We start from the raw sequence: 24,123 nt of genomic DNA on the forward strand, positions 1-24,123 counted from the left end.
AAGGTTGAATATATGTAAAAAAAAAAAATTATTTGATGATTATTATTTTTTATTGTTATTCGTTTGTATATTTAATAGCTTTAAATAAATGTTAATTGTACAAAAAATATCTTCTGGATGATGATAAACATTAATTAAAAATGAATGAATACACATTTAATTATATATATATATATATATATATATATATATATATATATATATATATATATATATATATATATATATATATTCTTTTATTTTATTTTTTTTTTCATACAATTTTTGACCTCAAGATGGCACTTTCCCAAATGTTTTTGAGTACCTTCAGGGTATGGTGCTGATGGCAGTACAAAGTTTGTTGATGATACACCAATTCATTTGTTAAATATATCTTTTTACGATAAAATTATACATGGACGACAATAAGGATATCGTTTTAGATATTGTATGGTTTGCGTAAGAGACTCAACTTGCTAGGATTAATATTGAGACTGTTCCTATACAACTTCAGTGCTTGGCCTCTAATAAGAAGACCCTAATAAGGCCCCTACTTATAATGATAAGAAAAACAAAAATAATGACAAAAAGAGGTAAATAATTCTTATTCCCTAATAATAAGAAGCAATGGATACAGGACATGTCTACTAATCTGCAGTGCTTGGCCCATAATTATGTGATATTTGATGACTTTGTGTGCATTTGGGGTTGAATGACTTCTGATTTTTAAAGTCAACTTTTATGTGGTGAAAGTCAAGTTGAAGTCGACTAGTCACTGAGGATGACATTAATGAACAATAAGTCTGGAGCTGCCATGAACACCTTGTGCACATCTATGGCATATGACACAGCACTGCCCACATGGCTATTGCTCCTGTAGCATCTAATTTTTATCAGTTCTTTTGTGTTTGGGTTGTTATATTTCTCACAGATTTATGATCGTTCTAAATCAGATACAGAAAAAGTATAATACATTCATATGAATGCATTAGTGAGAGCAATTGCGTGTGTAAATTAACTTTACCTGGCAACGTCTCTCTACTAGGAGTGAAGCTGTGGTATTTAGTTATTAAGAAACATATGCTTTAACTTTTTTAGTTTCTAAACTATTTTACTGAGAAATCACAGAACAGTGTTGATAATACATTTCTGCGCTGAATGATTCTGTGCGTGCACGATGTGCGCTACTGTATGTAGCCTATGTGTGTAGTGCAGCAGTGCATTAGGATCAGAGCCGGATTATCCATAAGGGCACTCTGGCCAGTGCCCAGGGGCACCAACCATTCACAACAACTAGGGGGGCGCCACATGACAAGCTTTAAAAATATTTTTCGTAAATTGTTTTATTATTAACTTGAAATTCTTGAAAGACCATACATAACTAGTTTATGAACACTAACTTAACAACAACAACAATAATAATAATAATAAATTATAAATAAATAAAGATTACATGACCACTATCAGTCCCCCCCTTCTGTCCCTGTCAGAGTTGAGTTGGTCCACAACAAGTATGCGCAAATGTGTCATTGTTTTTAACTGCTACAGAAAATGAATCAAAATGGACAGACGTCAATTGAGTGGTTTTGCAAAAAGAAAGTTAAAGAAAGACAAAGATGTTAGACGTTTAGCTACAATTCAAAATGTTCCAGGGATTGAAAGTTTGTTTTAAAACGAGTAAAGAATGAGCTCAGGACGACAATGACACAGAAGCGATCCCTGTTTCCCAATGAAGTTAAAACATTACCGTCTACAGACGCAAGAGGGCGCTCTATGCTGCTCGGTGCTCCTGTAGTCTACCACTGAAAACAGAGCGCCCTCTCGTGGCTGTAGACGGCAATGTTTTCTCTTGGTTCTAAATAAAAGCGACTTATAGTCCAGTGCAACTTATATGTTTTTTTCCTTCACATGATGTGTTTTCGGACTGATGCGACTTTATACTTATGTGCGACTTATAGTCCGAAAAATACGGTAGTTGGACAAGTTAAAAATTTACATTTGAGATATCACCTTAATTATGTCTGATGGGGGGGGGGGGTTGTGGGGTTCTATAGGACCAGAGACTATTCAATGCCAAGCTTAAAGCATCATGGCAGACCACTGAAGTAGATTAGTCTGTGCATCTAATCAAGTGTGTGTGTAATCTGACTTAGAGACACTGAAGAGTCATCATAAAGCCCAAATCCAGCATAGAGGGGTTCAGTGAATGTGGTGTTGAATGTGTGTAAGTGTGTGAGTGTGTGTGTGTCAGAGACGCTGTAGAAGGACAATGTGCCAGCTGACACATCCACATACACTCCTGCTCTATTAGAGGATGAGCGGACACCAGGTATATCACTGTAGCTATTATAGTGCCAGACAGTGAATCTGTCATTATTGCAGTTCAGACTCCAGGATTTGTCATTGTATCCAAATATAGAGTCATATCTCTCCCCTTTCCTGCTGATTCCTATATATGCCACTGATATTTTAACACGCCCAGTCCATTTAGCCTCCCAGTAACAGCGTCCAGTCAGACTCTCAACACACAGAACCTGAGGAGCATAATCAAATCTCGCTGGAAGATCAGGATATGGCTGCTTCTCTCCAACACGCCTCACCTTCCTGTTCCCATCAGACAGAATGAGTCGATTGTTTGTAGTGACTGGATCCAGCCTGAAATCACGGGCATCTGAACACAAGATGAGAGAAACATCAAGAACAACAATACAACAGTCACTACACCTGTTGGTGTAAGTGTGTGTTTGTAGACCTACACTTTTGTGGTCCTGCTTTGATCCTGATCTCTCCTCCATGATCCACACTATAAACACACAAACACGCATTAATGTAGATCTGCATCATTCACACACAGATCACTGTATCACACTGACAAACATACTTGAGTATCTTCAGTGAGCAGTTTTGATCGTGCAGTTTGTGGTTGAGCAGCTGGACTCCTGATTGTCCTGGGTGATTGTAGCTCAGATCCAGCTCTCTCAGCTGTGAGGTGTTTGAACTCAGAGCAGAATACAAATACCCACAGCCTTCCTCTGTCACCATACAGCCAGACAACCTGCAGTATACAACAAGAGCAGTGTGTTCTTGTGAAGAAAGAACTGTATGTGAAGCTTAATCATCTCCTGTTCATCTCCAGCTTCGTACTTCTGAAGGACAACTGTGTAGCAGCCAGACAAGACAAGATATTGACTGCTGCCTGTGTCTCTCTAGTCAATTCTAGTCAGACAATATAACGATTTTATTCAGCAATTTCTTCTCTTCTGGGACAGTCTGCCGCCATTAATGAGAGTACAATGACACATGCGTGTGCATTCCTCTTCTTGTAAACAAGGCACAGTGTGATACTCTCATTAATGGTGGCAGACTCCAAGCGTCAAAGAGAATAAGGATTTCATCAGAAAAATATCTTAATTTGTGTTCTGAAGAATGAATGTCTTAAGGGTTTGGAACGCCACGAGAGCGAGTTATTAATTACATAATTTACATTTTTGGGTGAAGTATACCTTTAATCACTGTGCTTACAGCTTAAAAAATGGCCACACTAACATACAAACACATTATTCAAAAACATTATTACATTTATTCAATAAAAATATATATATCACATGCACACACACATGTAATTACATCTTACAATACTTTTTCACCTTTGGAACATTTGTAAACCTGTTAACCTGCACCCAGACGCGGGCGTCCTGAACTCCCCTTGTTCACACGTGTCCATATTTATGAATAGATTAAATTAAATGGGACAAATTTAACCCTCTGAGGTCTAAGGGTATTTTAGGGGGCTTTGAGAAGTTTTGTCATGCCCTGACATTTGTGCCTTTTTCAGTTGAGTATAAACATCTAAATGGCTAAAGTTTAAACACTGTAATCAGCACAAACTGGGCTATAATAATATGCATGCATACATGATTGTGTTTTTGAGAAAACAATGTTTATGTATGGTTAGTGAAAGACTAAATATTGTAAATCATTTGAATAAGGCCGTATAACACATACAGAATATCGGTTCCCGAGACTTTTGAGTTTTGAATTTTTCTGTCTAAATTATGTGAAAATCATCTTATTTATTCACTCACAGAAAACAATATATTATTAGAAATTTTCTAAGACACTTTTTGTGTAGAAAGGGTCTAAGCGAGAGGGCGTGAACTATCCTGCATTGTGTTGTTGTCATGAGTCCGGACACAGTGTTCCTCCCTCTCACCACCAGAGGGTGTCATTTGCCATTATTCCGGACTCATTTACCTTTACTCAACACTCCTGGTCACAAATTCTTCATACCTGTTAACTCTCTCTCACACACACACACACACACACACACACACACACACACACACACACACCTGACTATATATTCTCCTCTCACTTACCACTCTGTCTGGCTGAATTAATTGGGTTTTGCATTTCGTTTGCTACTTGCATTGCTAGAGTGATTTTATGTTTCAAGTGGATGCCAGCACCTTCTGTTGCCTGATTGTGTCCCGGTCTCATCCTTGTTGGATCTGTTTCTGTTTTGTTTTTTCCTTGTTGGCTTTTTGTTTATTAAAAGGAGTTTTTTTCCTGGATTTGGACCCAGACCCTGTTTCTTCCTCTGCCCGCTCTGCCGTGCCGTGACAGAATTCAGCCAGCAACATGGGTGCAGCAGGGAGGTTTCTCAATGTCTGCAAGGGATATTGGACAATCAAGGATTATGCCAGGGACTTTGTGGGGGCAGCTCGGTTGTTGGGTATGGAGAGGACCTGCCTAATGGTCTTCTTCTGGGGAGGACTAGCTGCCATCATGCCATACTGACACCCAGATGAGACGCTGGAGGACTACATCAACCTGGCTCTGCAGATGAGTGTCTCAGCCATCAGGGTGGGGGTGCCTACCCAGTAGGTTCCCTGCATGGTGGAGGGGCTGGCTTCAGGCCTTCACAAATCGACAGGGTCTGTATACGAATCCCCAAGGCAGCGGTGTCCACTGACGAATCCCCCGAGGTGGCGGTGTCCACTCACGAAGCACCCGAGGACGGCGGTGGCCGCTCAGAAGGCTCCAGAGGCGGTGGTGTTGCTCGCGAGTCACCCCTCAGAAAGTCCATGCTGGCGAGGTATTACTTTTTCAAAGTTGCGGAACTTTCGGGGGCTAAACATCCTGATTGGTTGAGTTCATGCAGCATTGTGATTTCGACCACCATTTATTCGGATCATTTTCAAAATATTACTGTTATTGTGTCATGAAATGTAAAAAGTTGTAAAATTGTAAAAGTATTTCAGAGGAGAATGTAGTTGTTTAAAACCCAAATCGGTGGTTTATTTATAAAGACTGTGCCTATTTAAAAATGTGTTTCACCGAGTTCGGAGACGTGAGCTCCACGCGATCAGCGGGAGCTCAGTAATCATGTATCCGCACAGAGCAGCCTCACCTCATCTAGACCTTCTGATATGTGCCGCTGGCTCTGATGTCTCTTTAGTGTTTAAACATAAAATTAAATTTTGGGGGGTAAATCTAACAGGTAATCTTTGGTTTGTATTCAATTTATCTATATGTTAAAATAAAAATAAAAAAGGCAAATTGATATAAGATTTAGTTTCATTGTAATTGCTGTATATATACGCATATCTAAGTTATCAAGCACGCAGCTGTTTGCAGAATTACTGGATTTGTGTCATCGCGGAGATCACACTCCCGAGCCGAATGCACAAAGTCTGAACTACCGAGGATGCAAGTCCAAAATCAGCACACTTTGTATTAAGAAACGCGCGTAGACCTACCAGTCTATCACCAGTCTATTTTCCTAATCTTCCCGGTTCTTTACACTGCGGTGGAAACGCAGAAAGCATTTCATTTTTTAGAATTTTTTATTACAGGTCTGGGGGGGGGGGGGGGGGGGGTTCCTGGTACAAATGTTCCGGGTAATTTCGGTGGAAACATGGCATAAATCACCAAAATTCATTGTAAATGCTGCATTTCTGTCAACCTCAGGATGTTCTGTAATTAGCATTCAAAATTAAATATTTTCTTATTATTCTAATTTATTTTTCTTACTCAAATTATTCTATAGTCTAAATATAGTCTCAGAAAAATGTTTGCAGTAATCTAATTTTTCATGTTATCTTCTTCAGAATTGAAATAGAATCTCATGAGACATATGACTTTCAACCCATTACTTTTCTAGATTGCTCCATGATTGATTTCATGTAGTTTTATATCAAATTAAAAAAATCTTAAAATCGTAACAATTCCTTACTTCAGTCTGTTACAAACATAAGTGGAGTAATGAGCCTTACATTCCTAACTAAACCGGGATTTACAGCCGTGGATGTGTTTATGACTCGTTATTACGACGAATCTGGTATGTACTGCATTTCCATTGTTCATGTTTTTATGTGTACTGCTTACACAAATCTAGCAAATACAGTCTTTATAAGCTTTCCATTGAAAAACAGCAAACTGCTGTCGATGCTTGAGGCTTAGATCTTCATAATGATATATCATAATGATATATAGTTTGTCAAGAATAAATTTGTCCCGTTTCATTTAATCTATTAGTAAACACTGACACGTGCGAGTTTAAGGGCGTTGAGGACGCCCGCGTCAGGGTGCCGGCTAACAGGTTAAGGAACAATTTTCAGTAATGCATTTGAAAAAGTACTTGAATTATGAAAAATGACTTGACATTCCTTTGTTTTATTTATTTTTTTAAAGAAAATTAATGAAACTAAATGTGAAAATCAAACCTCAGCATCTGCAACTGACAGTTTGGACTCTTCAATCCATCAGAGAGCACCTTCACTCCTGAATCCTGTAGGTCATTGTTACTCAGATCCAGATCTCTCAGGACAGATTTTGAGGATTGAAGAACTGATGACAAACTCTCACAACACTGAACAGTGAGATTACAGCCAATAACACTAGAACAGATGAAATAACAACAAATAGAATAATGAAATAATTTTTTTGCCATGAAATGCCAATGTCAGTCTTACATTCTTGACCAAAATAATTGTCATTATGATTTTAGCCATAATCTAGCAGCCAAAGAGATAATGCTTTCTTGTTTTATTCTTATTGTGTTAATAACTAAATACTCACAGGGCTTTTCTGCAGTTGATCACAGCTGGTATCAGTCGTCTTCTCCCCTCATCTGATGTGTTGTATTCCTTGATGTTCAGCTCATCCAGCGGCTCCTCAGACATCTGAAGCATGTAAGCAATTGTTGAGCAGTGAGCAGGAGAGAGTTTCTCTGAGTGTTTGTCTGATTTCACAAACTCCTGAATCTCTCTGGACAGAGTCTGATCTTTCACTTCCAGCAGACAGAGGAACAGATTGATGGATCTTTCAGTGGAGAGTCCATGTCCATCTTTGATCTTCTCTTTAATGTAATGTGTGGTTTGTCTGATGCACTCAGAGCTGTCCTTAGTGTGTGGCAGTAGATCCTGTAAGAGTCTCTGATTGGTCTCCAGTGAGATGCCCAGCAGAAAACGCAGGAACAGATCCAGATGTCCATTTTTGCTTTTAATGGCTTCATCTACTGCTCCTTTAAGCAGATTTTGTACTGAAGCAAAATTCTTCAGCTTCTCCATAGTTACATTGATATGGTAGTAAAACACATAGAAAGCAGCAAAAAACTCTTGAAGGCTCAGATGGATGAAGCTGTAGACTTTCCTCTGATGAATCACAGATTCCTCCTTAAAGATCTCAGTGCAAATCCCAAAATACATTGAGTCGTCAGTGAGTTCTAGGCCGCTCTCAATCAGGTCCTCCTCATAGAACATCATATTGCACTTCATCAGCTGTTTGAAAGCCACTTCAGCAAATTTCACAATCCCTTCTCTGTTGGACTGCAGGAGTTTCTCTGGATCTTGCTCCTTATACTTCTGATTCATATTGATCTGAATCATCAAGAAGTGGATGTACATTTCAGTCAGAGTTTGAGGGATTTCTGCACTCAGATCTTCTTCTAGGAGCCTCTGAAGCACAGTGGATGAGATCCAGCAGAAGACAGGAATGTGGCACATGATGTGGAGGCTTCTTGATCTTCTGATGTGTGAGATGATTTTGCTGGCTTGATACTGGTCACTGATTCTCTTCCTGAAATATTCCTCCTTCTGAGGCTCATTGAATCCCTGAATTTCTGTCAGACGGTGGATGTATTCGGAGGGGATCTGATTGGCTGCTGCAGGTCTGGAGGTTATCCAGATGAGAGCAGAGGGAATCAGCTCTCCTTTCATGAGGTTTGACATTAACACACCCACTGATGAAATCTCAGTCACATCACAAACTTTCTGAGCATCGGAGAACATCAGTGTGATTCTGCTTTCATCCAGACCATCAAAGATGAACACAACTTTACACTCCTCATAAATATTTGAGTCCAGATCTTGAAGTTCAGGATGAAAGTCCAGCAAAAGTCTGTGAAGACTGTACTGATCATCTTGGATCAAGTTCAGCTCCCGAAATGGAAGCACAAACATGAAATCTACATCCTGATTGATTTTTCCCTCGGTCCAGTCCAGAATAAACTTCTGCACAGACACAGTTTTTCCAATTCCAGCAATGCCCTTAGTAAGAACAGTCTTGATTTGGTCTCTCTCCTCACATCCTGGTTCAGGTGAGGCTTTAAAGATGTCACTGCAGTAGATTGGAGTATCTTGTGAGTGTTTTGTTCTGGCTCTTTTCTCCATCTGTAAAACCTCATGTTCTTCATTCACTCCTTCACTATCTCCCTCTATGATGTAAAGCTGTGTGTAGATCCTGTTCAGAAGGGTTTCATTCTCCTGGAGTTTCAGTCCCTCAAATAATCTCTCATACTTGTTCCTCATGCTGGTTTTGTGCTGGTCTTTGATTCTCTGTAGTTCATCATTCACTGGTTCAGGAGAATCCTGCTGCAGGTCTCCAGTCTGACCTTCTTTATACACTCTGCAGAAACACGAGAAAAGAGTTTAATGTGTGAGTAAAATAAAAATTGTAATCACATATTTAAGGGGTCATATGATATTGCTAAAAAATAACATTATTTTGTGTATTAGGTGTAATGAAATGTGTGTATGCAGTTTAAGGTAAAAAAAAAAATACATTTACCACAAACTGTACACTATTGTTTCTCCTCTATGCCCTACCTTTCGGAGGTGCATCAATTTTTACAAAGCTCACTATTCTGAAAAGTGAGGTGTACACTGATTGGCCAGCTATCCAGTGCATTGTGATATGCCGGATGCCTCAATCGTGTGATGGAAATGTTATACCCTTTACCATACTGTGATGCAGTGTCCTGGCATGACGAGACAAAACCAATAAAAACCATTGCAAATGAGCCATTTGTTGCATCCAGTTGGGACATAATTACTGATTATAATGACTTATACTGTCTTTTTACGCGTTGTGTTGCATTGCGTCGTGTAAGCATAAAACCCTGTCTGCATTTGTGATAGGAGAAACAACAAACAACAAGCACTGCTCAAAACTCACATTTTATTAATCAATGGCAAATTCTTTAAATATACAAACATACTTACAGGCTGTGAGTCAGAACAGCCAGCATTGAAGGCTACTCTCCCAGGTTCAGGAAACAGTCCTCCATAAAATGTGTTGCACACACACAAATATTTGGGTTGTATAATACAACTATAACTACAACTAAATACAACTTAACCACTGATTTCTAGTTGCCAAACAAAATAGTTTCACTTTCACAATGAGAAGAAGAGAAAATGGAGAAAAAGAATAGCCTCCAGCAGTAGTGCAGCCAGAAAAGAGACTCTGGGTGTGCATATGAAAATCTGTGTGTGCCACATTTATTGTCAGATTACTGTGCAAAATTATGGGATAGTATTTTTATCAAAATGTCAAAATGTAGTTAATTGTTAAATGTAATAATTTTCTCCCAAATACGATAATTTTGAACTTCTGGTACAATACTTGGACATTTCCAATCTGGCAACACTGACTGTTGATGTTGGGCCCGGGGAGGGAGAAACATCCCCATCAGGTGTAACGTTAGGCCCTGTGTCCAGCTGTCCATCAAGCCGAGGTTTTTTGCTTAAAAAATTTAAGAAAGGAGCTCTGCGACATATTGCTAGCTAGCAATGTGCAATCAAAAATTATCTGTTTATATCATAGACTGCTGAAGTCACAGTCAGCTGCTGTTTGCTGATTGGTTGGCAGTCTGAATGTCGGCAGATATATTTTAACAAAAATAATTTAAAATGTAGATTACATTTTAAAATTTTTAGCATTATTGCACTATATATTGGATTCTTATTTCTGTGCCCCTGAGAGTATGATTTAGAATGTTCAGTGGCGTCACAGAACCGTCAGATTCAAACAGCTTTTGCGTGTTGGCTGGCACTGAGCCAGAGACGGACGCGTTCAGCGCTTGTCATATATCACAATTAATATGCAGTGTTTTCAACCACATAATGCTTATTTTAGGTTTCATACATTTAAATATACATAATCACTAGAAAAACAATACATTGGTAGTTTGTAAAATACACACTGATGTCTATGGAAGCAGCAAAAACTATCTCATATGTAATTTGCAGACGTGTTTTATTCATATAGACACACATAGCAGAACAATAAAGTTTACTCTATTATTCGTCCAGTTCAACAGCCACTTACTTTCATGTATTTCGGGAGAAACTGGGGAATTCAAGTGCTCTACGTTAAATCCGGCTGACAGTACTCTGAACTGCAGCGCTCATCTCGTTATAGATCAAGATAATTTATAAAGGTTTTTAAACGAAGAATCGGAACATCAGATAGTTGACATGATAAGCAAGCTTGTGTATATATTTTAATAAAAAAAGGAAAAACTAAATAAAACGAATACCGATACATCTGTTAGTGGCTGCGGTGTGTCATGTGACAATCATGATGCGTCGCCAAGGGGTCAGTTAAAATATTTGTAACTTATGCGTGAAAGGGGTTGATTTAAATATATATATATATAAATATATATATATATATATATATATATATATATATATATATATATTATTTTTTTTTTCTAAGTAAACAACAATAGCCCAAGTTTAGTAAAAAAAAAGTTACTGAGAAAAAATAATTCTGCCTCTATTTTTAGGTGTGCCAGCTGCCACTGTGGGTGGCACTGGCACACCCTGGCACACCCGTGGCTACGTCACTGGCCTCCAGAGTGGAAGGTTTTAACCCAGTCCTCCTCTCTTCTATCACTCTTCCCGCTGCGCTGAAGACACATTCGCTGCTGCTGGGACACTAAACACAGAGCGAGCCAGTCTTGACAGTTGCGGTAGCAGGATCTCGTGCTGTTTACATTTACATTTACTTTAGAGTCCTTTAATAGCTACTACTACAATAAGTGGATATAAGTGAAGTATAATCATGGGTCGCGCTGACGGAAAAGCGTGCGTGCGTGCATGCGTGCGACTGTCATGTCAGTATGTCAGTTTAATTATAACGGGTTGAATTATCAGATTATGAAAGTTATGAGGTTATGAAATGTCTTTCTATGTTTGTTTTTCTATCGTCGACGTCAACTTCTAATTTTTTTATTTAATGTCTAAAAATATAAATAGAAGGATAACCCAGGGCTATTATCTTAAATACAGATCTCCTGTGGGTCCTAAATATATATAATAATAAAAACCTTAAATGGTATAAAAAATGTCTTAATTATAATTTCAAGAGGTCTTAAAGTGTTGGGAGGAAAGACCAGAGTCGCTTCAAAAGGCAATGATTTAATTGAATATATAAGCGCTGCATGTTTGAAATCAAAACTTGGCGTGGATGTCTTTATTTGAATATATCTGAAGGGAACCGACTGTCCTCAGAAACATGTCGGTGGAATTTTAATTTCATTTTCCCTATAATTCCTGCTAAAGCAGCATTTATGAGCGAGGAGCTGCTTTGTGTACAGCCGTTACTGGGGAAACAGCTTATGGCATAGAATTAATTTTCATTTCTAATAAGCCTTTTTTTTCGCTGTTTATGGTCAGATCAATGCAAATATCAACTCATGTTTTTACGCAGAAACGCATAGAGCTGTAAATGAGAAAGAAGATAATATGCCTTATAAAAATCTAAACAATTAAGATGTTTTAAAGGGGTCAAATGTGATCAAAATTTTTCCTTTCTCTTTGGAGTGTTAAAGATGATCTGTAAAGAACTGTAAAGTCTCAAATCCAAAGAGATATTCTTTATAAAAGTTAAGCATCAACCAAACCTTCCTAAAATGGTTCATTCTAACATAACACTGCCCAAATGTTCATGCAAAGAAAGATGGTGTAAATTGTATTCTCGCTGTTGCCGCCACCGCCATGTCGAGACTCTGTGTTTCATTGTGAAAATGAAACTACCTTCTTTGGCCTTCCAAAAGAGGACACAACTAGAAATCAGTGGTTAAGTTGTGTTTACAACACTGCTCCAAAACTGTTCAACCCAAATATATGTGTGTAGTGTATTTTATGGAGGATGAGGACTGTTTCCTGAACCAGTAGCCTAAAATGCTTCTGTAGCACAAAGGTTGTTTAAAAAAAAAAGATAATAAATAAAAAAATTGGGAACACAAATTTATTCAGACACTTTGACCTGACCATGTTTTGCTCAAGTGTTTTTCTTTAATTGCAAATGTGACGTTTTTACACCACAGATTGAACAAAATTATGCATTGCTTTGTAACTGGTCAACAAAGTATAGTTGTGTAAATATTGTCATACTAACAGTTGTCTGAATTTTTTGATTGTAATCCATTACAGATCTTTATATCAAAGTTTTCTGACATTATCAAGATGAATTTGTTCTGACACAGTTTAACTCTTGAGTTCTTGTCACATTTTATTACCATTTTCTAAAGTATATCAAATAAACTTGGATAATGTGTGAAATGTTAAAGGGGTCTGAATACATTTTGGTTTGATTGTATATTTAATTTTTAAAGTGAAGACTATGCAGTGGTATTTGACATTTGATTTTTCGGTTTCTGTACCTGGTCAGCTACAAACTTGAAAAAAATGTAAACATTGTGTAAATAGCACAAATAAATAAATAGAACGAAAATACATATAAGTATACTTATAAGTATAAGTATAAGTTAAGATATATATGATCTTTATGATTTGTTTAGGAAGTGAATTGTCACTTTAAGAGTACAGTATAAGCCTGTTCTCGTGCCACATGCTTTGCCCGCTCAGTTCACTTCCTTCTGAGCAGAGAGAAGTTTGTCTCGTGGTTCATCGAGGCATTAAATGGTAATGTTACTCACATTTGATTACATATTCTGAATTAAAGCTGTTTCTGGCTTTGTTAAACATACCTTTTATGTGGGATATTGAAATCTTGTTTGTGAATGATTCCAATTCTGATAATTCTGTTTGCGATTGTTAGTGACACTAGCATATTAGCCTGCTGTATTTACTCTCTGTTTGCCAACAGGTGTTTAATTAAATGAAGAGAGTAGCAAAATTCATGTTTTCCCCATTTATGAAGGTATGTTGTAGGTTCGTGAGTAATCTTTGTGATTAATTTCATGTTATGGTAATTTTTGTCTTATGTTAGCTTAGGCTTAGCAGTTTGACTCGATGTATTTTCACTTCTAAAATTGTTTGCTCAGTTCACTTCCTTCTGAGCCAAGAGACGTTTGTCTGGTGGTTCATTGAGGCATTAAATGGTGTTTAATTAGATGAAGAGAGTCACAAAATTCATGTTTTCAAAATATTTCAAAACAATACTTCAAAAATAAAGGAGCATTCCGCCAGCACAATCATCGATGCCAGAATGTTAACATTTACAAAAAAAAAAAAAAATATTGGCATTGAATTCTCACATATTTTTATCAATTCTCAACCAGCTCGGCATGCATCTTTACATTCCTAGATCAAAGCAAGTCACCTTTGTTTATATAGCGCATTAAACAAAATACATTGCGGCAAAGCAACTGAACAACATTCATTAAGAAAACAGTGTGTCAAAATGACAGTTAAAGGCGGTTCATTATTGAATTCAGTGATGTCATTTCTGTTCTGTTTAAATAGTGTCTGTGCATCAAATCATTTTAAACGGGTAAACTCCTGGAAATTTTTCAATCCAAAGAACCAATAAGCGAATACATTCAAGCAGTCAGTTCAAAGCAGCACTAATGCAGAGAAAACACAGACTCCATTCCCAAACAGTCCAGCTGATTTGAAGACATTTCAGAGCCGCTCAGGTAGACTTGTTTTCCTCTACAGAAACATCCCACTGCCAGCTGTTCTCTCAGCACAGACAAGCTGGCAGCGGGGCCTGCACAAATATGCACTTCCCCCAGTGAGCCTTCCTAAACACACGTGTAAAATCAGTTCTAGTTGATCTACCCCAAAAGGTAGCGAACACCTTCATTTCAGCGCGAGCACTATCTAAGAGACACGCTCTCGCCTTGAAGTGAAACATGTTCATCGAGTGGTGTGCTTCTCACTGAGAGGACCCCCTGAGATGCCTGATCAGAGTTCTGCTTTCCTTTCTGCAGCAAGTGTTGGAGCGAAGGCTGTCTCACTCCATCCATAAAGACTACGTTGTGGTTCCACCAACCACAACCCTGTGGGAGGGAAGACGGTGGTGAAGCATGACCTGATCCTCAGGTTCCTTAGGGGGCGAGAAGGTTGAACCTTCCTTGTTCTCCCTCTAAACCCACTTGGAACTGGACTCTGGTGCTCAGAGCACTACAGCAGGCCTCATTTGAGCCTTTGCAGTTATTTGAGCAGTCAAGAGGGTAGGAGATCTGCATGCATTTTTGTTCAACGGATGCCCCCAGAAGAGGCAGACCCAGCCCTAGCTTTGCTCTGTCCCGTCCATCCCTTAAGATGGTACGTGGACCGGACACAAAGCTTCAGGACCTGAGAACAGCTCTTCAAGCAGAGGATTGCCTACTGGATAGTGGATACCATCACCCTTGCTTATCAGGCACAGGGTGTGTTCTGCTCTCTCAGATTATGAGCTCACTCTACCAGGAATGTTGCATCCTCCTGGGCGATGGCTCGTAGCACCTCGATGAAAGATATTTTTAGAGCTGCAGGCTGGGCAACACCCAAAATGTCAGCTTAATGCCGGTTTGCTAAATTGCTCCAGAGTGTCCATACTGTAGACCATGTAGAGCGCCTCCATCTCCCTCAACAGCCAGACATGGTGGAGCATCTGGCTCCAGGCCTTCACTCGATGAATCCATGAGAACCAGTAGAGTGACCTAAGTGAATCCCATATATGTAATCTCTATTGTATAGCTTTAAGCCTATGTTTCCCCGGCATACTTTTCTGTATATATATATATATATACACTCACGCTGCGATCAATGGCATCCGGATACAATCTAGTGTTGGGCGTTATGGTCATTTTTCAAATCGTCATATTGTCAGCACGTGAGATCAACGATACACGATATTATTGAGCTTGAGTGAAGCAAGAGAGAGACTCTTTGATCTTGTCATAGCATAACTATTTGGTGTTTTAAACTGCGCAGGTGCACGAGAGAGAGCCTATGGAATCACCAATAATCGAAAATATATACTGTCAATAATCCTGATAAACTAACGTTAAATATAAAAATACTGTATTTAAAACCGCTAGTTCATATATAGTTGGATGCAATCATATCACGCGTCCTGTGCCAAATTTGCGGCATCTGCGCATGGAAGTTATCAGTCTAAATATTCTGCAAAATCAGTCAACAGTGAAAATCAACAGTAGATTTCATTTAAAGTCCAGCAGTTTAACACTAATATTGGGCATAAATTAACATGTTTAATATAAAGTACTGAAAACGGGTAAGTTCATATATTTGGAGTAAAGTTGAATTGAACTGATTCATCAGTCATACAGTGCTCCAGACCACGCGCCTCATGACGAGTCTGACGCACAGCCACAGAAACGAGAATGAGATGCGTTCTTAATTTACATTCGAAGTAGATTGGTCTCACTGATGAGATTCCCAATTCGTCGGTCATCGATGTGACATCTCCGTTCCCTACTTCAGGGAACAAGGGTTACATACGTATCCAAGATGTTTTGTGTCTCACCTGGGGTCAGAGGTCACTGGTCCATCACTGAAAAAAGGAGGTAGAATCAATGAAATGTCACTCTTCAGAGACACACAGCTGGAATCAGAAGATGAAACTCTCTCACTGCTCTCTCTGTTCTCCATAATAAGAAACTGGCTTTAGACCTGCATACAGAAACAAAAGAGAACAAATCATACACAACATTCTGACTATTCCAGTAATTCCAGTGAAAACAAACCTTAATGCCACACACACAATGACATTCTAGAGAACTTGTCGTTCCAACTGCGAATGAATCACACAATGTAACTGGATCTTCTCCAAATTGGCTCAGAAATATCCAGAGGTATTTCCTTCGTATGCTGTTACCCACGCTATTTCGCAGAGACTTAAAGATAAAAGCTTTGATAAGTCAGAAGGTGAGTGGAAATTTTATTGGAATAAAACGTTCCTCTCTAATTCAGATTTTGGTGAAATGACGTGTTCAAACTCTGATGGTTTAGACATCGCCATCAAGAAACGAGATTAACATTTTATGGAGCTTGATAAATTGTCTCTGTCACGCGAGCAACTTATTTTTGAACAGAGGAAAGATGAGAAAATGTAATCCCTCTTTGAAGCTGTTGTTCCTGTTGTGCAACTTGAGTGTGTATCGCAAGGATACTTTGTTGAAGATGGTGTGCTGGTGGGGAAGTGGAGACCATCAAATGCTGCTGCTGATGAATGGCAGATTGTTAAACAGGTAGTAGTTCCTTCCTCATATCGTCCTGAAATATTGAGACTTGCGCATAACGGTCCGTTTGCCGGCCATTTGGGAGTAAACAAAACATATGATCTGGCTTAAAAAAAGATGTAGCAAGTTATTGCCAAAGTTGTCATGTGTGTCAAAAGATTGGAAAACCGAATCAAAATATTCTACCTGCTCCGTTTAAACAGGCTCTAGATCAGCTACACATCCAACACTGCATGTCAAGTTGTTACCATCCAGAAAGCGCATTTTGTCTGGAGTTCAAGAAAGACTGGGATGAAGGAGTGCCTATGGTCATGTTTGCAGTGAGGGAAGTAGTACAGGAATTGTTAGGTTTCAGTCCGGCCGAGTTAGTGTTCGGTCATACTGTTATTGGCCCAGTAAAGCTGATTAAAATGTTCTTGAATATGTTTCAGAGTTCCGTTTGAAACTGCACCGTGCATGTATGTTAGCCAAAGAAAATTTGAAGATGTCACAACACCGAATGAAAACACGTTTTGATCGTTATGCTATTTTCTCCTGGTGATAAAGTGCTGTTGCCAGTACCTGGATCTGCACTGCAGGCTCGTTATCATGGTCCTTACCAGGTGAATGAGAAGGTGAGTGAGCTTGATTATGTGATGACCTCCGATAGAAAGAAAAAAACTTGTCTGTGTCATATTAACATGCTTAAACCGTACTTTGAGAGACAGATTTGTCTAGAGCGAAGTCGGCTGTGTTAACCGCCTCACCTACAGATTATCCGGTGGTTAAAGAGCAGGCGCTGTCCAGTGCTGATCTACCTGCTGATGGGGTGCTGTCCAGTGCTGAAACTTTGCCCTGTCCATTGTTCTCTGATAGTGCCGCTGTCCTGACCACACTGGAGGATGATGTTGGTTTTCCTTCCACATTGTTGGTGGTGGGAAGGTTGAGAAAAATCTTGACTCGTTTCTTTCTCACTTGCCTGTTATCGAACGCTCTCACATGATTAATGTAATTCAGATATATGGTAATCGGTTCTCTGACGTTCCTTCTTGTACTTCGCTGGTAGAACAATGCCTATAAAAAAGCATGCATATAGGGTGAATCTTGAGAAGCGAGCTCAGTTGCAAAAAGAAGTAACCTTCATGCTTGAAAATAACATCGCTGAGCCACGTTTTAGCCCTTGGAGCTCACCCTGTTGGTTGTTTAAAAAGTCAGACGGCTTGTTTCGTTTTTTTTATACTGATTTTCGACGCGTTAACTCCGCGTGTGTGTAACTTCGCGAAAATCATGTGACGGCATCAGGGATACCGGATAAAAGGCTCCGAGACGGCAATGGCGTGTCTCTCTCTATTGCTCCACTTCCCATTCTCCAGCTTCTCTCACCGCCTCTTGGAGGCAGTTTTGTTTGTTTAATGTTAAGCTTAGGTTTAACGTATAAATTTGTGTTTTGATATTTGTTATATTTCTTACTTCTAAGTCACGGGTAGTGTATGTATTTATTTATCAGTTCACATTTATTTATTAAGTAAGAACTGAGCGAGGGAAGCAAATGTCCGGAAGACTCACTCTGTTTTTATTTTTTTTTCGGTAATCAGGTAAGAACTTTATTCCGAGAACATGTGTAGTTAGGGGACTGTTGTCTTAGCTTCCCTACCCGTGAACTGATTGTTTTCTTTATCATCCATTAGATTGTTTTCTTTTATATAATGTTTGATTTTAATTCTGTTAATTAATTAAATAGAGACGTCTTGGAACTCACATCAGGGGTGGTGATTCTCTTTTATATGTTCAGCCTGTGTCCTTTGAATTCATGAGGCTTGAAATGGTTATGGGCCGTAACGGTCGTTTGTAGTGGGCTGGATACTTTCATCAGTCTGGGGAGAAAGAGAGTCAGCTTTAGTGTTATTTGTACCTGGCCTGTATGTGACAGAGTAGGGGTGGGCGATATTGACAAAAATGTCGATATTCAGACAATATTTTTCCCTTAATCCTTTAAAGAATTTGGCAAAGAAGGTCCAGTTGGTCTTTTGACTTGCTGCATTTGACCTTTTATTGTATAGAATTACTAGTACATAAAGATATGAGACATTATTGATTTAAATGAAGTTACTGTACTAAATATTTATTTTAATACAAGAACAGTGCTTTTTCAGCACGATATATGTACGTAATTAACTTTGTGCTTTGCAAACAGTACTCTATTAGTAATAGACTAACAACATGACTATCTCTTTTTTTTTTTTTTTTTGCAAAATGTAAACATTAGAACACAACACAATATAACATTTTTGCACATTATATTAATATGAAAGATGAGGATAAAAAAAGAGAAAAGGAACAAAATAAACAATACAGACACTGCTCTGCGGTATGGCTCCGAGGTTCTGCTGGGCCATAGATCAGAGGTTGTGGCATTATAGGTGAATTTTTTTTATGTGGCAATAGGCAGTGTGAGGTGACAATGACACATACAAAATTTGGTGCAAATATGTCAAAACTTTTGTGAGATGCAGCCTCAAATGCATTTTGGCATCCTTCCACTAAATTCGTTGATGCGCTAAATGAGAACCATTTCGTATACACACACAAAATCCATAACTTTTGGCCAGTGGGGTCTGAAGATGATCAGCGTCAAATTTGGTAAAAATCGTACTAACTTACTTCCAGATATAGTCTCACTGATGGTCTGAAATATCGTTACAGTCAGTATTTAATCACTTTTTAATAAATTATTTCTGTTGCTTACCCTTTATATATGTCTATCGGTTAAGCTAATATTAAAAATATTAATAGTATTTCAAAAAGCTTTTGACTAAAACCATTGACCAGTTAAAATTATGAATGAAAAAACAACGTCTGCAGTGTGTCATCTGAGAATTCCTATAACCTTGTAATCTTGTAATCTACGCATAGGGAAAAATGTTTCACAATTTCTGTTTCATGACAGTTTTAATCACCCTTATATAATTAAAGCACTGTTATTGAAGCTTATAGCGATTATTGATAAACTCACTGATAGGGGTGAACAGGAGACACAGATAAGGTCCAGAACTATAGATATAATCCATTTATCAATATATTTATTTTTTCCCTCCTTACAGATAAGTTCTGTGAACGGCTAAAACCAAGGTCAACATGAAAGGGTGAGTTGCACAATGCAAAGATGTTGCCGTTGTGGTGTTTCTTTAAAATAACTCACAATTCACAACATCAAGGGCTACACAGAAATGAGGCACACCACCTATTAGCTTGTTGCATAAGTTTGCACTTAAGGTTCAGAAATTACAATGCATTTAAAATTCATGTTTACTGTAATCATTGGCAGTGACCTTTTCATGTCAAGTTACTAGCTTTCAGAAACATAATTGTGTGTGGTATGTTTGAATATATTCAAAGGAAAACTATTTAACATTTGCAGTAAGTTTATCACAGTGTAACTGATATCTTCTTTTTCTTATGCATGACAACAGGAAGTTCCCCCTTTGACTGCAGAGAACTTTGTTTTCTTTTAGTTAACGACCACATCACCATCTTGTGCGACGCTCTGAAGTTAATGTTTGCTTCTTACTACTGCTTGAACATTTCATACCCAGGAAACCAAGAAGAAATGCAAGAGATTGTGCAAAGGTAAAAACACACACTCATACACTCACTCTCACACGTATCACACACACAGACACTCTCATATATACGCAGTCACACACATGATCCTCACACTCACACACTTTCACCTAGACAGACTCACAAAAGCATCCTCACACACTATCACATACACATTCTCTCACCTGCATTCTCTCACGCACACAGTCACATATGCATCCCCACAATCTCACATATACACACACACACATCCTCAAACTCACACACTCTCACATACACACACACTTACAAATGCATCCTCACACTTACATACTCTCAGATACACACACTTTCATAAACGTTTCCTCACTCATACACACTCTCACATCCATACTCGCGCATACACTCACAATCACACACGCATCCTCACACACTCTTAGGACACCCTCACACGCATCTTCACACACACAGTTACAAACTTTCACATACTCTTACAAATGCATCCTCACACTCACACACGCATCCTCACACACACACACACACTTTAATACCAACAACCACACACTGCTAACACACTCTCACACACAGTTACACACTTGCACATACTCTTACAAATGCATCCTTACACTCACACACTCTCACATAGACAGTCACACATGCATCCTCACACACACTAACACACTATCACGCGCATCCCGACACGCTTCTAAGGCGGCACGATTAAACATAAAGGTTTTCAGGTGTGTCTCGTCAGTAAAGCCGGTCCTGTTATTAGTAGTAAATATCCATCACCTGTTTTCAAATCGAGCAACATTTAATACAGCTGACAAGCCACGCAATATCCTGTTCATGGGTGAATGCGATTCATCTGCAAACGCATCTGACAACCGCATGTGTTTAATCGTGCAGCCCTACATGCATCCTCACACAACACACTCTCTTACATTGTCACAACCTTCTTAGTCTGCCTCACACACACTTCTTCACAACATCTACCACAAGCATGCCCTTTAAAAGTTCTTATTGTTCTGCTTTTATTTTAACTATATTCACAGCATATGTTACAGTCAATGTCTTATTACTATGGACTTTTTTTTCATTCAACAGATTCCTTTTTAAGATGAACCCCGAGAAGGGATCGAAAGTGGAGAAGACCACATCGAGAAAGAAATCAGCAGTCAGTCCAAAGGTTCTTTCATTGATTAACAAGATTGCGGACTATGAAAGGATGGAGTAAATCTAGGAAGATCTGAGTGTCAGATCTTCTTACATTGCCCAGCAGAAATTCTTGACAGTGTCATAGACTTAAAATACTTGCTAAAATACTTTCATGCATCATCTGTTGTCGAGATGAATTAATATATTCAAAGGTGGTTCAGTTTTAAGAACAATTTAATTATTATTTTTTTATTTGTTTACCAAGCTGCGATATTGTTGCAGTTTTGAAAAATTATTTTGTTTTCTAATTTAAGAGAAAGTATACTCTGCCATCTTGCTAAGACGAAAGTGACTTGAACGCACATGCCGTCGTAAGCACGACTTCCCACCTCGTGTGTACGAACTTCACAGGAGGACTTGAACGCACCATTCGTCATTCTGTTCAAATGCTATTGACGTTAGAGAAGTGTATAGTAGTTTAGTATGTAACTTTAGAGACGGTGCCTAGATTTGCGAATATCGAATGTCCAACGTCAAGCTAAATTTATGCCAGTTACAAACTGGCGAAAAGTCGTAGCTTAAACACGGACACCAGTTAAACTGTAACACCAGCCAAAAATAAAATTCTGCTCACTGAACGTCGGCTTTTGCATATTTTAATTGGTAAAGAATCCGTAAATTAATCCCAAATAAAAGAATCCCTAGCTTGATATTATTCCTGAAGGTGAACTGCCGATCATCCGATTTTACATGCGTCCAACTCACTACAATGGTTTAAATGTCGAGTTTAGTATAATCGCAATGCGAATAGACAAAAAACACTATACAATAATAAGACATGATAAACTTAAAAAAGCTTACAACTGTACTTACCGTAATATGATATTTATGGCAGTTTTGAAATGTGATTTAACATTCGGTAAGTAGCTATTACTTTCAATTTCGACACAAAAGTGTATCCTCATGGTGCATTTACGGCATGTTCAAGAGGCCTGGGGCAGAGAGTGTCTAATATGGCGAGAAGTTTCACTCTCACTACACTTCCGGCTTCTGAACTGGTTGCAGTTCCACTATGATTCCGAGTGCAGAATGAATGGAGGTCAATGGCGGTATACCCCTCAAAATCCATTTTTCTCAGGATATAAATTTTTGTCTAGTAATTTGAATGATGTATTCGAAAGGAGATGCAAAGAAATTAAACATTGCAAGGTGTTAATTTTTTTAGAGTCACTTATTTGCTTTAAAAAGTCTTTTAAAATGTCAATGATGTCATACACATCATACGCCCAGAGATACTGCTTTACGGCAATCCTTCAGTCGCTTAGGTGCTTTCAGAGAATGTCTATGGTGCTTTCCAGAGCCGTTGAAAAATTTAATTATTTAACAGCTCTGGTGCTTTCATGCTCCGCACTTTCTTCTCTCTGGAGGCATAGCTGACGAAGGTAAATAAAAATTATAATTAAATAAAATCTCAATTTAAATTTATGCATTTAGCAGACACTTTTATCCAAAGTGACTTACAGTGCATTCAGGCTATCAATTTACCTATCATGTGTTTCCGGGGAATCGAACCCCCAACCTTGCACTTGCTTGCTAACGCAGTGCTGTACCACTTGAGGTACAGGAACACTACATAATACAAATTTAGTCGTCTAGCCCCATAGATTCCAATTCATTTTGCACTCATGGCGATCGCCCCCAGTGGAACTCTGGTGGAACTGCAACCAATATTCGGTACAATAGGACTTAATAGGGAGTGGGAAGGCTCTCTGTAGACGGGCTCTGCCTCGGTTGTCAACAACATGAACCCTGCCCATTCGTCGGCTTTCATTTGTCTGCTTTTAGTCTATTGTTAAATCGTTTCTCTACCCTGTTTGTCTGTATCCAATCATCTCTCTTCTGCCACTATATTGGATTTTAATAGGCACTTTGTTTTCGTTTATTTCCAAGATGGATCTCTATTTTGTACTTCCTTTTAATATGTTCTTTGGTATTATAAAATGAACAATAACACAACAACAGGTGTGGGGAGGAGAGGGCACGAACACTTTGATTTTCTAATTTTCTGCAAAGTGTAATAAAAAATTTAAAAATCCCATTAATTTCAAACATTTATTACAAACATAAAGTTTTAGTTCAGAATTACAGTGTATACAACAACAAAACATGCAGACTAAAAAATTTTGTCAATGAAATACAATTATTAACTTTTTCAAATAGAATAATGTTTTTTATTTTTTTATTTTGGAGTTTGACAACAAACACATTGCAACCATGTTTGGGACGGCCCTGATCACAACACACAGCTATAAAGTATAGATCAAAATAATGTAAGCAAACCACGGGAACAAGAAACTCACCATCACAACAGGATGTGCAAATGCTCAAATGCCAGCTTCTTAACAAGGAGTGAAAACCACTGATCAGGAGTTTTCGAAGGCAGGGAGCATATATTTACACCACTTTTCCACTAAATCCCGACATGTGCGTGGAAAATCGTATACGCATATTTCAATGCCCATTCCACTTTATACAACATAGGTGCGGGAAGTCAGCACCCCCGTTTTTTTCTGTGGGAAACTGTTTAATTGTTGGGGGAAACAAAATCAGCTTCTATTTAAAGGTCCCCTTCTTTGTGATCCCATGTTTTAAACTTTAGTTAGTGTGTAATGTTGTTGTTGGAGTATAAATAATAT

At 38.5% G+C, this 24,123-nt stretch overlaps 1 protein-coding gene and 1 long non-coding RNA gene across 5 annotated transcripts; one reads left to right on the forward strand and one right to left on the reverse strand.

The window, feature by feature from the left end:
* Positions 1-1,344: 1,344 nt before the first annotated feature.
* Positions 1,345-24,123, reverse strand: LOC113054795 (NACHT, LRR and PYD domains-containing protein 3-like). 2 transcript variants are annotated; one of them, XM_026220608.1, is made up of 8 exons: positions 22,301-24,123; positions 18,450-18,564; positions 15,997-16,142; positions 7,063-8,889; positions 6,708-6,881; positions 2,861-3,034; positions 2,736-2,782; positions 1,345-2,650 (listed from the first exon to the last, which is right to left on the reverse strand). In XM_026220608.1, exons 3-8 carry the CDS (start codon positions 16,119-16,121, stop codon positions 2,103-2,105), a joined length of 2,895 nt encoding a protein of 964 aa, XP_026076393.1. In that variant the 5' UTR covers positions 16,122-16,142; positions 18,450-18,564; positions 22,301-24,123; the 3' UTR covers positions 1,345-2,102. The 2 variants fall into 2 exon arrangements, with proteins under 2 accessions (XP_026076393.1, XP_026076399.1); XM_026220614.1 differs by lacking the exon at positions 18,450-18,564.
* LOC113055896 (uncharacterized) lies at positions 13,147-22,293 on the forward strand. 3 transcript variants are annotated; one of them, XR_003277612.1, is made up of 5 exons: positions 13,147-13,199; positions 13,384-13,437; positions 19,792-19,833; positions 20,161-20,317; positions 21,377-22,293. It is a non-coding gene; the product is annotated as an uncharacterized LOC113055896 (long non-coding RNA). The 3 variants fall into 3 exon arrangements; XR_003277609.1 differs by lacking the exons at positions 13,147-13,199; positions 13,384-13,437 and adding exons at positions 16,152-16,720; positions 16,915-17,325; XR_003277613.1 differs by lacking the exons at positions 13,147-13,199; positions 13,384-13,437 and adding exons at positions 16,152-16,720; positions 16,915-17,325 and having other exon boundaries at positions 20,203-20,317.

The sequence above is a fragment of the Carassius auratus genome, chromosome 3 (genome assembly GCF_003368295.1).
Source record: "Carassius auratus strain Wakin chromosome 3, ASM336829v1, whole genome shotgun sequence".
NCBI classification, from domain to species: domain Eukaryota; kingdom Metazoa; phylum Chordata; class Actinopteri; order Cypriniformes; family Cyprinidae; genus Carassius; species Carassius auratus.